Source organism: Macrobrachium rosenbergii, chromosome 20 (assembly GCF_040412425.1).
Source record: "Macrobrachium rosenbergii isolate ZJJX-2024 chromosome 20, ASM4041242v1, whole genome shotgun sequence".
Lineage (NCBI taxonomy): Eukaryota > Metazoa > Arthropoda > Malacostraca > Decapoda > Palaemonidae > Macrobrachium > Macrobrachium rosenbergii.
The window spans coordinates 5,841,334-5,853,881 of NC_089760.1; the positions used below are offsets into that span (position 1 = coordinate 5,841,334).

At 35.5% G+C, this 12,548-nt stretch overlaps 1 protein-coding gene across 1 annotated transcript in view; it reads left to right on the forward strand.

The window, feature by feature from the left end:
• Vps13D (vacuolar protein sorting 13D) overlaps nt 1–12,548 on the forward strand; it is a 232,858-nt gene that overhangs the window by 103,303 nt on the left and 117,007 nt on the right. The window contains 6 exon segments of the mRNA XM_067121872.1: nt 316–602; nt 2,568–2,662; nt 4,690–4,857; nt 7,902–8,063; nt 11,305–11,557; nt 11,960–12,113. Of these exon segments, the coding sequence (XP_066977973.1) occupies nt 316–602; nt 2,568–2,662; nt 4,690–4,857; nt 7,902–8,063; nt 11,305–11,557; nt 11,960–12,113 (1,119 nt within the window).

Genomic DNA, 12,548 nt, shown 5'->3' on the forward strand with positions numbered 1-12,548 from the left:
ATCTTTCTGGCCATCCAAGTACTCAGCTTTTAGATTGTTGTTATGGCTGGTATAGGTAGAATACAAGTGCATTTCTGCTTCCTCTCAGTGTGTAAGCTGTTAATCTGTTACAGTATATGGCTTACACTAATGGCTCATTTTTATTAGGATTATTGTACTACATTTCATGAAAATCTCTCTCTCTCTCTCTCTCTCTCTCTCTCTCTCTCTCTCTCTCTCTCTCTCTCTCTCTCTCTCTCTCTCTCTCTCTCTCTCTCTCTCTGTCGCTTTTTGCCTTGTAAAGTAGTAAATAATGATATTAATTTTGTCAAACAGCCCAAGTGGAAAAGTTATCTGCCCTCGGATTTCATCCTACCGATTGTACTCGTGCTCTAGATGAATGTGGAGGAAGACTTGATGATGCAGCTCTATGGCTTACTCACAATGCTCAACCAGTTCCAGCCCCTACTGTAAAGTTGCAGGATCAAGGGGCAGCAGGTGCCATCAATTTCCATGCAATTGAAATAAAAACTGGCAGCGTCAACATCTGTGTTATTGATGATTGTGGAGATTGTGATGTGCCTTTGTTGGAAGTTTCTCTTTCCCATTTAGGCTTGAAGCAAGTAAGTAATAGTTCATATATGTAGCTTCATCATCACTAACATTTGTTTTACAACAAACAGTATTTTAACCCACATTTTTTTATCTTTACAGATTGTAGCCATTTCATTCATAATTAAGAACAAAATCATCTGCTGACTGACAGAACTGCACATTCACTTCACAGTTCTTGAGTTCCCATTCAGCAAAGAATTTTCTCTTTACATGTGTTTAGTCTATCAGTTAAAATACTTGTTTCCTGTATGGCTATGCATCTTTTAATATACAACCGTTTCCCATCCTTTTGTATATGTCTGTGATCCAAGAAGTTTACACTAGACTAAAAAAAAATATTGATTGGTATCAAGCATATATACAAGAACAACAAGAAAAACTACTAGCTGTATATATATATACAAAAGCAGTCTCCTGCTCAAATCAACCATGAAATGTACTTACAATAATTCTCTTTTGCTAGATACTGTGATGACAATAAAAAGCAGTGAAACGACACTCAGCTGACAGTGAAAACACTTCACCAGGAGTTTTCACCACACTTTATTAATGCACATGTGAAGCAAGGAGATAAAATTGAAAAGAAAAAATACACACACATGATTAAATAAAATAGAGAATGAATTCATTCTGGTAAAAGTATCAGACTAAAGTCTGGGAACAGGACATCACATTTTATGATGTACGTACAATAAGCAGCCAAATAAGAACATTTTAAGGAAAAGATTTCTTAAACAAAATATATACTGAAAGCTGCATCAGTACTTTAGCTACATAACCTATACCTAGCAAAGGCTTTATATATCAACAGTTAAAGTAATGTAATGCAATATATATTACATTATATTGTGGTAAAAAATGTAAATTCCAGTTTTGCAATGAAAATGTTAACAAAATCCACATCAACAAGTCATCATTGTTTGCATTCATCAGCTATTTAAATTGTTATGCTCCAACACTGTATGTCTACATTTCATGCAGTCTCATGTGATGTGCCTGCTTATACAACACTGTATATGTAAAATATATCAAGTTTACAGTATATTTAATGTTCATCATAACTGTAGCTACATGAACAGTCATTTGTATCCTAGGGTGCCTAAATTTCAGTATGTGCTATGTGACATTAACATATGATTGTTTTGCATTTTTAAAAATAATTACAGTAACATAATCTAAATTGAAAGGAATATGTAGCAGTACTCCACAGTATCAAAAGTACAGTTTACTAGTGTAAAGAACAGTAATAACCTACATCAACAAAGTCTCGTACATGTCTCATTTTATATTCATCAGCTGTCAGAAATCTCAGTGTGCATGCAGTTTAATTCTATAAAAAAAATTCTTTTTATTTCAAACTGCTTTATTATTACAAAATAATATACATGCATCTTGACTGTGTTGCCTGTTACCCGCTTTTATATCAAGTAATCTTTGCCAGTGTTTGATTGACTGTCATTATTGGAATTTTTAGATGAAAATACTATACAATATACAGCATAAAATTCACTAAAGATTGATTTTATGAGGTTTAGGCTGTTAAGCCAAGCACTAGATACTTTTGGAATTAACACTTATGGCAGTGAAAAGAGGGAGTTGGAGTACAGTGCGTCACCGACTTATGGCGACAGCGACTTAAGGTAGATTCGATCTTACAGCGCCTTTTCAGTGCCATTAGTGACGTTTTACAGCACTGGAACTTGATATTGCATCAGGTTACGGCGCTAACAGCAAGAATAGGCTAAAACAGTGGCTTTACTGTACAAGGTGTTAACATTCAAGGTGGTGCAAAATTGGTCTCATTTACAAAAATAATGGAGCTTTGTGTTCCAGAAAGATTTATGTACCTATTATTGGTGGTAAATTTATGAATGGTATGTACAATTTGTATTCTCTGCCATCTTTTGGAACAATTTTGTATGTAAAATTTTATAAACATTTTCATTAACCTTTGGCTGTTTTTATTTTTGCAGGATTATCAAGGAAAAGGGTCTTCTGGGTGCACACTCTCAGTTGACTACTACAATCGTGCCTTGTCTGGTTGGGAGCCTTTTTTAGAGCCTTGGGTGTAAGTATATTTACTTTGATAAACAAGATTCCTATTACAGTATACTTTTCTGTGATGGTTGGGATTTTCATAAATTAATACTACAGTGCGACCTCTTTAAACCGGCTCCCTTGGGACCAGGCTATTGCCAGACCACAGAACTCCTGGATGATAGAAATCTCCCCTAAAAAAAACCCTATGTAAACAAAGTCTTGCCAGCTCATCCACATATACATTGCTATGTTATCAAAAATAGAACAAGGCATATGAATAATCACTGTTACCCATTAGGTTTAGTTCCTTTGAAAATTCTTGGCCTGCTCCGTAAGTATCTACCTGGAAATGCTTACACCTTTGGTTCGTCGGAGCTTAAATCACTTTAAAAGCATCCCATCAAGTTATGATCTCTTGGCACCTTTCAATGTTTTCTGGCACCTCAGACTTTACTGTCTTTCTTTTTCACCAACAACCTAAAAATCTGCTGCTTTTGTTTTTTTAATGTGTGAAGACTCACATTTAAGCTAATGAACTTTTGCTTCTAGGCCTGTTTATTAGTTAGAAGCTAACTCAGATATACAGTAATAGCTTCTGCATTACCAGTGGTATCTACTGAAACAGAGGCAGGCATAGAAAACCTAGCCTAGTGTAATATACTGAAAGTACATATTGCATTAACATGATGTATATGTTGAAATCATGTTTTTGAACGAAATTTTAATGATTGCGTGATACAGGAGTTCGGATGATACACGAGTATAAACGCAAGTAACGGTTGTTTTGTATGCTGTATATTCTTGAGTTTCACAGAATGTTTTTGTTAGAAATAAACTGTGCGTGTATATTTGCGGAGCAAGCTTCGGTTGCAAAATCCGAAAGAATACAAAACCTGAAATGTTTAGTGCCACCCACATAGCCACTCAAGAAATAATGGCAGCTGATTCAAAATCGTTCCGGTTAATGAGAGTTCCCGGACCATGAAATGCCGGATTTAAGAGGTTGGACTGTGATACTTATTTGTATTGTATGTCATTCTTTCTTTATACTGTAAATATATTTCTGTAATTAGGTTTGGTTTTGCATATCACATTTCATTTTTATGTTATGGGGCTATCTGGGCACTCTCTCTCTGTTTCCGCTGTGATGATGGCAAAGTAGTAAACAAAATAGCTTTGTACCTTTTGTAGGCAGCTTACTTAGCTTTAGTTGCTTAAGCCTCAGTACATGTATAACTGATTTGATTTCAGTGGGTCATAGTGATACCCAGGAATTTGAGATCAGTTCTGAGAACCTCTTGATTTAGAATATTTTTGCGTACTTATACAGTGCTTTCTTGCATACTTACACAGTGCTTTAAAGTAGGTTTTTAATTCCGTTATTGTTGGTAAGCTTAACCAATCATTGATAGCTTATTTGCAGAGTCTACATTCATAATTTAATTTATCCACTGTATTTTTGTTAATGGTATACTGTGCTGTAGCAGTATTTTTTTGTAGGAACTTGAAGAATTTGTATGTTCTGAATGCTTAATTTTTTTTTGCTATGCTCATTGCATTTTGTCTAAAATTTTTTATTATTTTATTGTAGTATTGATATTTGAACAGCTCTCAAGTCAAACAATTTGTTATGTGAACAATGAGTATAAATTACCTCTTTGGTTGACTGTTTTGCCTGTTGCTCGGCTTAACAAATGTGACTGGCTAGAATAGTTATGGGGGGGATGAGTCATGTGTGTGTTTCCCGACTGAAACAGAGGGAAAGTGGTGAGTTTACCTATAGCTGTTGCTCAGCGTACAACTTGGCTAAACTTTCTCATGTTTCTGTGTTTTTTTCTTTGGTGATTCTAGGGCTGATAAGTAAGTCAACATGGGGCCCAAGAAGATTAGGGATGAATGCAAACAAAAAAGATAAATAGGAAAATGACAGAGACTAAGAAGAAACTCAGCAAGCTCCAAAAGTGGTGTTTACCTTTCAAGAATTTGCATTCAGAAATTTTTTTATAGAATTCTGTGAACTTCATGCAGATTAAATGAATTTAATTCTTTTTTCAGGTGCCGAGCTGAATGGGACAAGAGTCCTTCACGTGACCTTAGTGGTGAACGCTTAAGGCTCTCTGTACAAACAGATGACACAGTCAATGTTAATATCACAAGTACTTTGCTTGAGTTGTATCAGTTAGTAAAAAGCAATTGGACTACTGATTATTATTACAGAGACAGGTGAGATCAATAGATGAGCTTGGCCTTCTTCAAGGTTTTAGGTATATTGTTTTTGGTTGTTGTTTAAAGAAATAAAGGTGACTTGGATTTTCTGTCTGAGAGTTGTTGTTAATTACTTTAGTATGAGTGGCTGGATTTTTAAAAGAGGTACAATACCTTTTGTTCCTACACTAATACAAACCTTCAGCTTGTGGAAACCAGCTGGTAGTTAAAGACAAAGTCTTTAACTACCGGTGGTAGGGGGGAAGCCCTGCCTACTCGTTGGTCTGCACTCCACTTTGCGTACAGCTGCTGTCATGTGAAGGTGTCTATGCACTTCTCTGCCCAACTGCCGTTTGCTTTCTTTTGTTTTTGTTTTTGTTGATATATTTTTGTGTGATTATTGTTTTGTGGTATAATTATATACAAACTGTAATTGTTGTTTGTGGTATAATTATATGCAAACCACTCAATCACTTTAGTACTTTTGAAGAGGAAACTGCTGGGATAGGCACTGTCATGTGTATTCGGTCTTCACTTTTTTGAGGTTGATCCTATTTATTATCGTATGTCGCGCTGAGGCACAAATGTAGTAACAATCTAACCCGACTTCTTTTTCAGGTGTTGTAGAGGCCAAGAGCCTTAGAGAGTTATGTAACTCTCTAGGGCTGTCAGGAAGAGGAGTAGTGTCTTTGAACCTAATTGTCACTCTTAGGCTCTAGGGCTTGTCTGCTCATTTGCCTGGAATGACTTACTGGCCATGTTGTCTGCTCTGCTAGCTGTGGGCCTGCCCTTACTCCCTTGGTAACTCCTCATGCAATATCGGGATTGAGTTCCCAGCCACTGCCATTTACATCATCTCTGAGTGATGTTCTCTTCACATTGTTGACAAAGGCATGCTTGGGAAAGTCAGGAAGAGGAGTAGGAAGTTGTCATTGTTGCCTTCGTTTTCATCTTCATCGTCGTGTGCTGTCACCTCCTCCCCCTTCTTTTCCCAGAGCTAGCAAACAGAGGAAGAGGAAGGTTGCCTCTTGCTCGTGGCATGGGTGCAACTGCTACCAACTCTGGAACCCGGTGTATCGGTAGCCCACCTACCCAGACCACCAGTACTGGCCCTGGCCCTGGCACCCCACCAGTACTGGCCCTGGCACCCCACCTACCTGGTCTACTGTTACCAGGCCTGGTCTCTTGCTAGCAGTATGTGGTACCTCTGTTCCCGTTGTGGGCGCGCAGGTGCAACTGCTACCTGGGGTTCTTCGGACCCCTAGTGTACCGGTAGTAGCTCTGGTAGGCCTCCTACCTGGGCCTTCAGGACCACCCCTGGTCTCTCGCTAGTGGTACCGTTGCTGTCGTTGCCAAGCGCACATGTGCAATCGCTACCTGGGGTTCTTCAGACCTCTTATGTACTGGTACCTTCCCTGGCAGACCTACCTGGGCCTTCCTTTTTTGAGAGACCAGATTACTATGGACCAACCTCTTTTACTCCATCTCTTTATCCCATCTTCTAGTTAAATAAGTTAAAAAAGTAAAATGAATGATAAAAGTATCGTTAGTTACGTTATACTCGTTGAGTAAACGAGCACAGCCATAAACAACCAAACAAGAAACAACTATTTTGCTATGAACATGATCTAGGCCGTGGCTATGAACAACCGAATCGGATAACGACAGCTGTTTTTCTTGCATTTCAACCATCATACGACAGTAAACAATTACTGTAGTTATGTTACAAATGACGTTAAGTAGAACAGGACTGATATATATTTTACATTATACCCTTCTTCACTATGGAGAAAAGACCCCAAGGAAATATACTGCTAAATTTAAGCTGCAAGTTGTAGCTGAAACTGAGAAAACAAAAATGTTCAAGTGTTAATGACTATAAATTATCATGCATCAGCAACATGCATGAAACTCCTAAACTTCAATATGCCATCAAACTCGACCGTAAATAAAACTGGAGAGAAAAGTATTTTAATAAGAACTACTAGGCATGAAAGAACACATTTTATTGTTGTTTTAGCGTGTATGGCAAATGGGACGAAACCTGCCCCCATGGTGATCTTTAAACGGAAATTGAATTGATGCCGAAACAAAAACTCCCGGAAGGTATGGTTGTCCACAGTCACGAAAGCCTAAACATTGCAAATGGCGCATGATCTCTATGTTTGTATTTTATAATACAATTAGTAATATGCGAATACGTACAATATTACGGGATACAGTGAAGTAAAGCATAACTTGTTAAAAGATCCATGGAAAAGATGCATATTCATTATGTTTGTATTTTATAATACGATACTAATGCTGTATGTGAATATTACATACGCTAATTTTATATTTCATGTATGATGCGACCCCCTTGAGATCAGCTTCAAAATTAGGTCTACAAAAGTCACATGATATGCGAGTATATACGGTATTTTGAATTTCTAAGGATACAGTCAGTAAAATAGCATTTGTAATAACATCATCTTTACATAACTAATATTCCATGAGATACCTGTTGTTGCAAAAGCTAGCCTAAACACAGATGGTTTTGTAATTTAGCAGTCGTCTTATACTGCAGATATGAGATAAATTCATGAAAAGTTGTTATAATTTTTTACCTCGTCTTATCTAAAGGTCTTCTTATGCACGAAAATATATGGTATATATTCAGAATTTGTCACTGATTTTAGTTCTTATCTTTTATGATATTGTGTGAGCTGTAATTATAATTTTAGAAAAAATAAAATAAATTATTAGGAAAAAACGTGCATAACTTGGTAAAATTAACATATTTTTATGAGTGTGTAGGAAAAGAGGCCCCACCCAGAGTTGTAAATACAGTAGTCACTTTCAACTTCCTATGGAAAGTAGGGAAAAATTTTTAGAATTTTTTGTTTCCATTGATGTGTTTTTTTCTTAAATTGGCAAACCTTAAAGTTTGCCCAGTCTGGGGGTGTGCTAGATATATATTTAGCCCGTCCCTTAAAGGTTAATGATTGAAATTTGCTATCCAACATGAGTGGTAGTCTTTATTGATATTTTGTAACTATAAATTCTTATTGTGATTTCAACAGGCTTGAAGGAGAAAACAGCATGATATCTGGAGAAGAGGGTTTGAAAGCTATGGTTGTTAGTCCTCAGGGATATCGTAGACGTTCGCCATTTATACCCTTTGCTTTGAAGAATGACACTGGATGTGATCTTTCTTTTGCAACTTTAACAACAACCCCGGACAGGTAAGAAAGCCCAGTGCTCTTTGGCTCGTATTTTTTAATTGTTTTTCTGTTAATATATTTATCATAGGTTTACAATGTCGTGCAGTAGGTTGAAGCGATTTTTAAAAGTCATAATTGAAAGTATGTATTTTAATAGGTATTTAATTCACCACCTCAAAAATAAAGGAAATGATTTTAGTGATCAGGCATTCAAGGTGCCACTTATTGTGTGCCTAGCAGATGATACTAAGGTTCCTTGCAGCAGCTTTTGAGCTGCATTGCTTTTTGCCCATTACTCATCATCCATTCCCTTCCCTAGCTTCAACTTGCCTTACTTGATATTTTCAGTCCTAATTTGATAACAAGTTCATTTGGGGAACCCTGTGAGTACAGTGGACCACGCCTATTCACGGATTTTTCTGTGGAAGGTATATACGCATTATTTGCAGAAAATTCGCCTATTCACGGTATTTTTGTAGAGAAATAATCACTAATTACTGTATTTTCATATAATTTTTGTGACTTAATGCACTTTTTATGATAAAACTATTAAAATACTCAGGTATAAGCATTTTTAGAGTTTTTTTTTGGTGTCTGAAGTTCTGAACTACCAAAATAGGCAGTTATAAGCATTTTTTGATGGATTTTAAGTATTCACGGCTTTAGCTATTTGTGGGGGGTGGTGGTACGCATTCCCCACTAATGCCTGTGGTCAACTGTATACTTTAATATCACCCAGTGGTCTCATAAAACTATGTGGTAATAAATAAGACAGCAAAATGTATCCCATAGGACAATATTCATTGAGGACAGTATTCATTGCAGGGCAAACTGTGCATGGTTCCAAGATTTTTACAGTTTCCCTTCACCCCCCATCCTCTCTTGGTGCATGCTGTCCGTCTACTCTGCATCTGATCTCTTTGGTATCTTCCCTCCTTGCTGTCCAGTGGTTTAAGTTCACAGTCCTGAAATTTTCACATCACTAAAGAACAGATTCTGTAGGTGACCCATGTGACCATGTAGAAATGTACAGTAATTTAGTATCTCCTGAAATGACATTAATAGTACATCCTGAAATGACATTAATAATAATAATAATAATAATAATAATAATAATAATAGGTCAACAAATCCAGTGTAATGCATTTATAAGAATATTGTTTAAAAATGCACAAAAGAAAATAAAATGAAAATAATTGGGAGAACTTTTAAATATTGACAGTCTTGAAAAACTCTACAGTAATATCTGTAAATTTTGAAAAACCAGAGAGAAATGAATCATTGTGGTATTGTTTTCCAACCTGAATGAGCTGAACAAATGCATAAATCATAAAAGTACACTGAAATAATTATTTAAAAAAATCAGTGTTCTAGTCAGCTGTCAGCAATTAGGAACAAACATGACAATGATGATGGTAATTTTAGACTCAATCCATAGAAAAATGATTTTGAAGGTTTCAAAAAGAAAATGAAAGATGTTCCAGAAAAATGAAGCAAAAAGTTGAAGTGTGAAAGAGCATGAGCACAGTGTTCACATTTTTTTCATCCTAAAACATAGACTACTGCACTAATAATAATGCATTTTATAGGTATAGTACTGTAAATTGATAAAACCAAATGTAAACATCAATTTTATTAAAACATTATATTTATTTAACATAAGAAGTGTCTGTATTTGACTGTTGTAAATAGATACTCTGAATTTTAACTAGGTGCAACATCTCACACACACAACCTACTTGACAAATTTTGCCATCACACCCAAGTGATGTTGGCAGTACTCAAAAGAGCCTTATAACTAATGCCCTACCCTCCACAAAAAAATTTTGGTTAGATGTGTATGGGTTTTATAATTTTGGAGAACCCACAACTGCTGAAGTAAAATAATTTTCTGTTGTTTAGTTCCCCCTCTTATAAAAGTTGCTTATAAGGTCTGTTTGGTCTGAAGTTGATTTTTTGGTGCATTGTCTGCCAAATTGCATCAATGCCAAATTTGCATTGGTGCAATGTCCAAAATGCTTCTAACTGTCAAAAGTTTTAAATGTATTTTCTGTCACCAGCAATTCAGTATTATCAAAGATCAAATTATCTTTACTAAAATTAAATTTATATCAGTTCAAATTTATCATATTAATGAATGAAGCAAAACTTTGGGTTACTGTAGTGACCCTGTGTTAACAGCAGACATCCCAAAAATTGCAAAAATGGGAAAGTCATCTGTCTAAAACAGATCGGTTGGAATGACAGCTAAAGTCAATTTACTAATGTGGATGTTGTATATAACTGTCAAAATATAGATGTAGTTGAAGATTTATAACACCAAAAATGTATAAAAGAAGAACAGACAGGAAAGATTGGTAGTTATTGCGAGGCTGTTGATACATGAGAGTGTCTGTTAAGTTAGAAGAAAAAATGTTTTGAGACAAGTACATAAATCGTCCACTCTCTTAGGCAAAAGAGATAGGGACATACAAGCAAGAGTAAATGAGATTTATGAGATATATAACTTCAAGGTGGAAAGGATTCATGGAATACACTGAAATATCATTTTCTAAGTAAAAAAAAAATTGCTTAGGAATGTCATGTGATGGTCTGGGCAAGTAATGATTAGCAGGAATGTGCTTTGGTAATATGGAAGTAGCATGTTTAAGCCCAGTAGGAAAGCCCAGAAAATCTTTAGAAAGGGTGTAAATGAAGGCCTATACCAGATAGCAATTCATGTTCAAAGTAGACAAGACAAGGAGATCACTGAGAGCTCATTTCTCATTTATCCCATAAAGAGGAAATCTGATGCCAAGCACTAATGGTGAGGGTGATGGTGATGGTAGCAAACATAATTGTATTGTCCAAGTCAGTAGTTGCTTGATAATGACATCATATGTTGTCTGTTAAAATTGAAAAATTAATGTTAACTTTCCACCATTTGTATAATGAATGGCAGATTACTGGAATTTTAGTGTGTTGCATTATTCATATAGGAATGGCAGATTAAGTTTAAGTCTCCTATACCTTGTCTATTTATGATGTATAGGGAAGTCTGTTATTATTATTAATTACTTAGAAAGCAGAATGCTCTAATTGGGAATCAACACTGTTGGATTTAATAAGTCACCAGGTTATTAAAAGCTTAATATTAATCTTTTGTTACTGTAACTATTATCAATTTAAGTCACTTTTAAAGTCATTTCCCACAAAGGGAAAACCTGTCAAAAAGTTATGAATGTGGATGATTTTGAATTAATTTTCCAATTTACATTTTTAGTATGGCAGATATGGAGAACCTGACACTGAACAAGATACCTGAATTGGAGTGGACTTCCGTTCCTGCTGGCAATACAGTTCCCTTTTCTTTTGAGGGACGTGGAAAACAGAGACATCGTGATACTCATGAGTTGAAAGTTCATCAGTTATTAGTGCAAGTAGAGGGCTGGAAACCAGTTGGACCTGTTACGGTGGACAAAGTTGGGGTATTCTTTCGTTTAGCATCCTCACAGCCATCATCAGCATCATCCATTGTAAGATTTTATCTTTTAGAAGAAATATATGTTGTTGCAGAATTTAAAATTTTGATAAAGCACATATGACTCAGAGGTCATTGGTGATTTATTCCTCTTTTTTATGTAATATTGAAGATATCAATTTTTATTATTGACAGTATTTTTTACATTTCAAAGATGCAATTAAGTGATGATAATTTCAGCAGTATTAAATAAACTACAAATTTGATATGCCAAACCACTAAGTTTAACATTCAAAACTTTTTGTGCTGACCAACTGTGTAACCAATTTTCCTGTATCTCATACTTTTTCTCCATGATGTGTCGAAATATTTACCTGGCACAAAATTCAAATTGAATATTGTATAAAGGTTTTTTTACAGATTTCAAGTGCAAAAGTATTTTGTTTTGAATTTTCAGGGCTATGAACTGCCTAGTGCTAGGGTAGTCATGGCTGTAACACTAGATGGATCTGCAAGGAAACTTGTGACAGTGAGATCAGCCTTATTATTGACTAATCATTTGCAGTGCCCAGTGGATATCAAACTGGAGAATGTGGCACTTCGTCTTGGAGGTATGGAACTTACATTCTGTATAATGATGCTACTTAATAAGGTTTTCTTAGGTCATTATTAGTTGATGATTCATAATCAGAGGAAAACACGTTGCCCTTTAATATTTTTGTTTATATTATTGTATATTTAATGAGGGTGGCTTTGTGTTATTAAACTTTTATGTTTTGTTGTGTTCTGTATCATATTGAAAATGTCCAGTTTCTGAATTTTCAGTATTGTTAAGATCACAGATTTAACATGAGCTGTAGTTATTTCTGTTTTGAGGCACAGGGGCTATACTACAAATCCCCTCTTATTTGAATGTCTCAAGGCCTTAAGAATATGAATAACAGGAAAATCTGCATACCCAAGAATAACCTGGTACCCTACAGGGAGAAATAAAGTATGAAGTGCTGTTTACTGTCTTTTTCTTTTAGTACTTATAATAAAGTGTT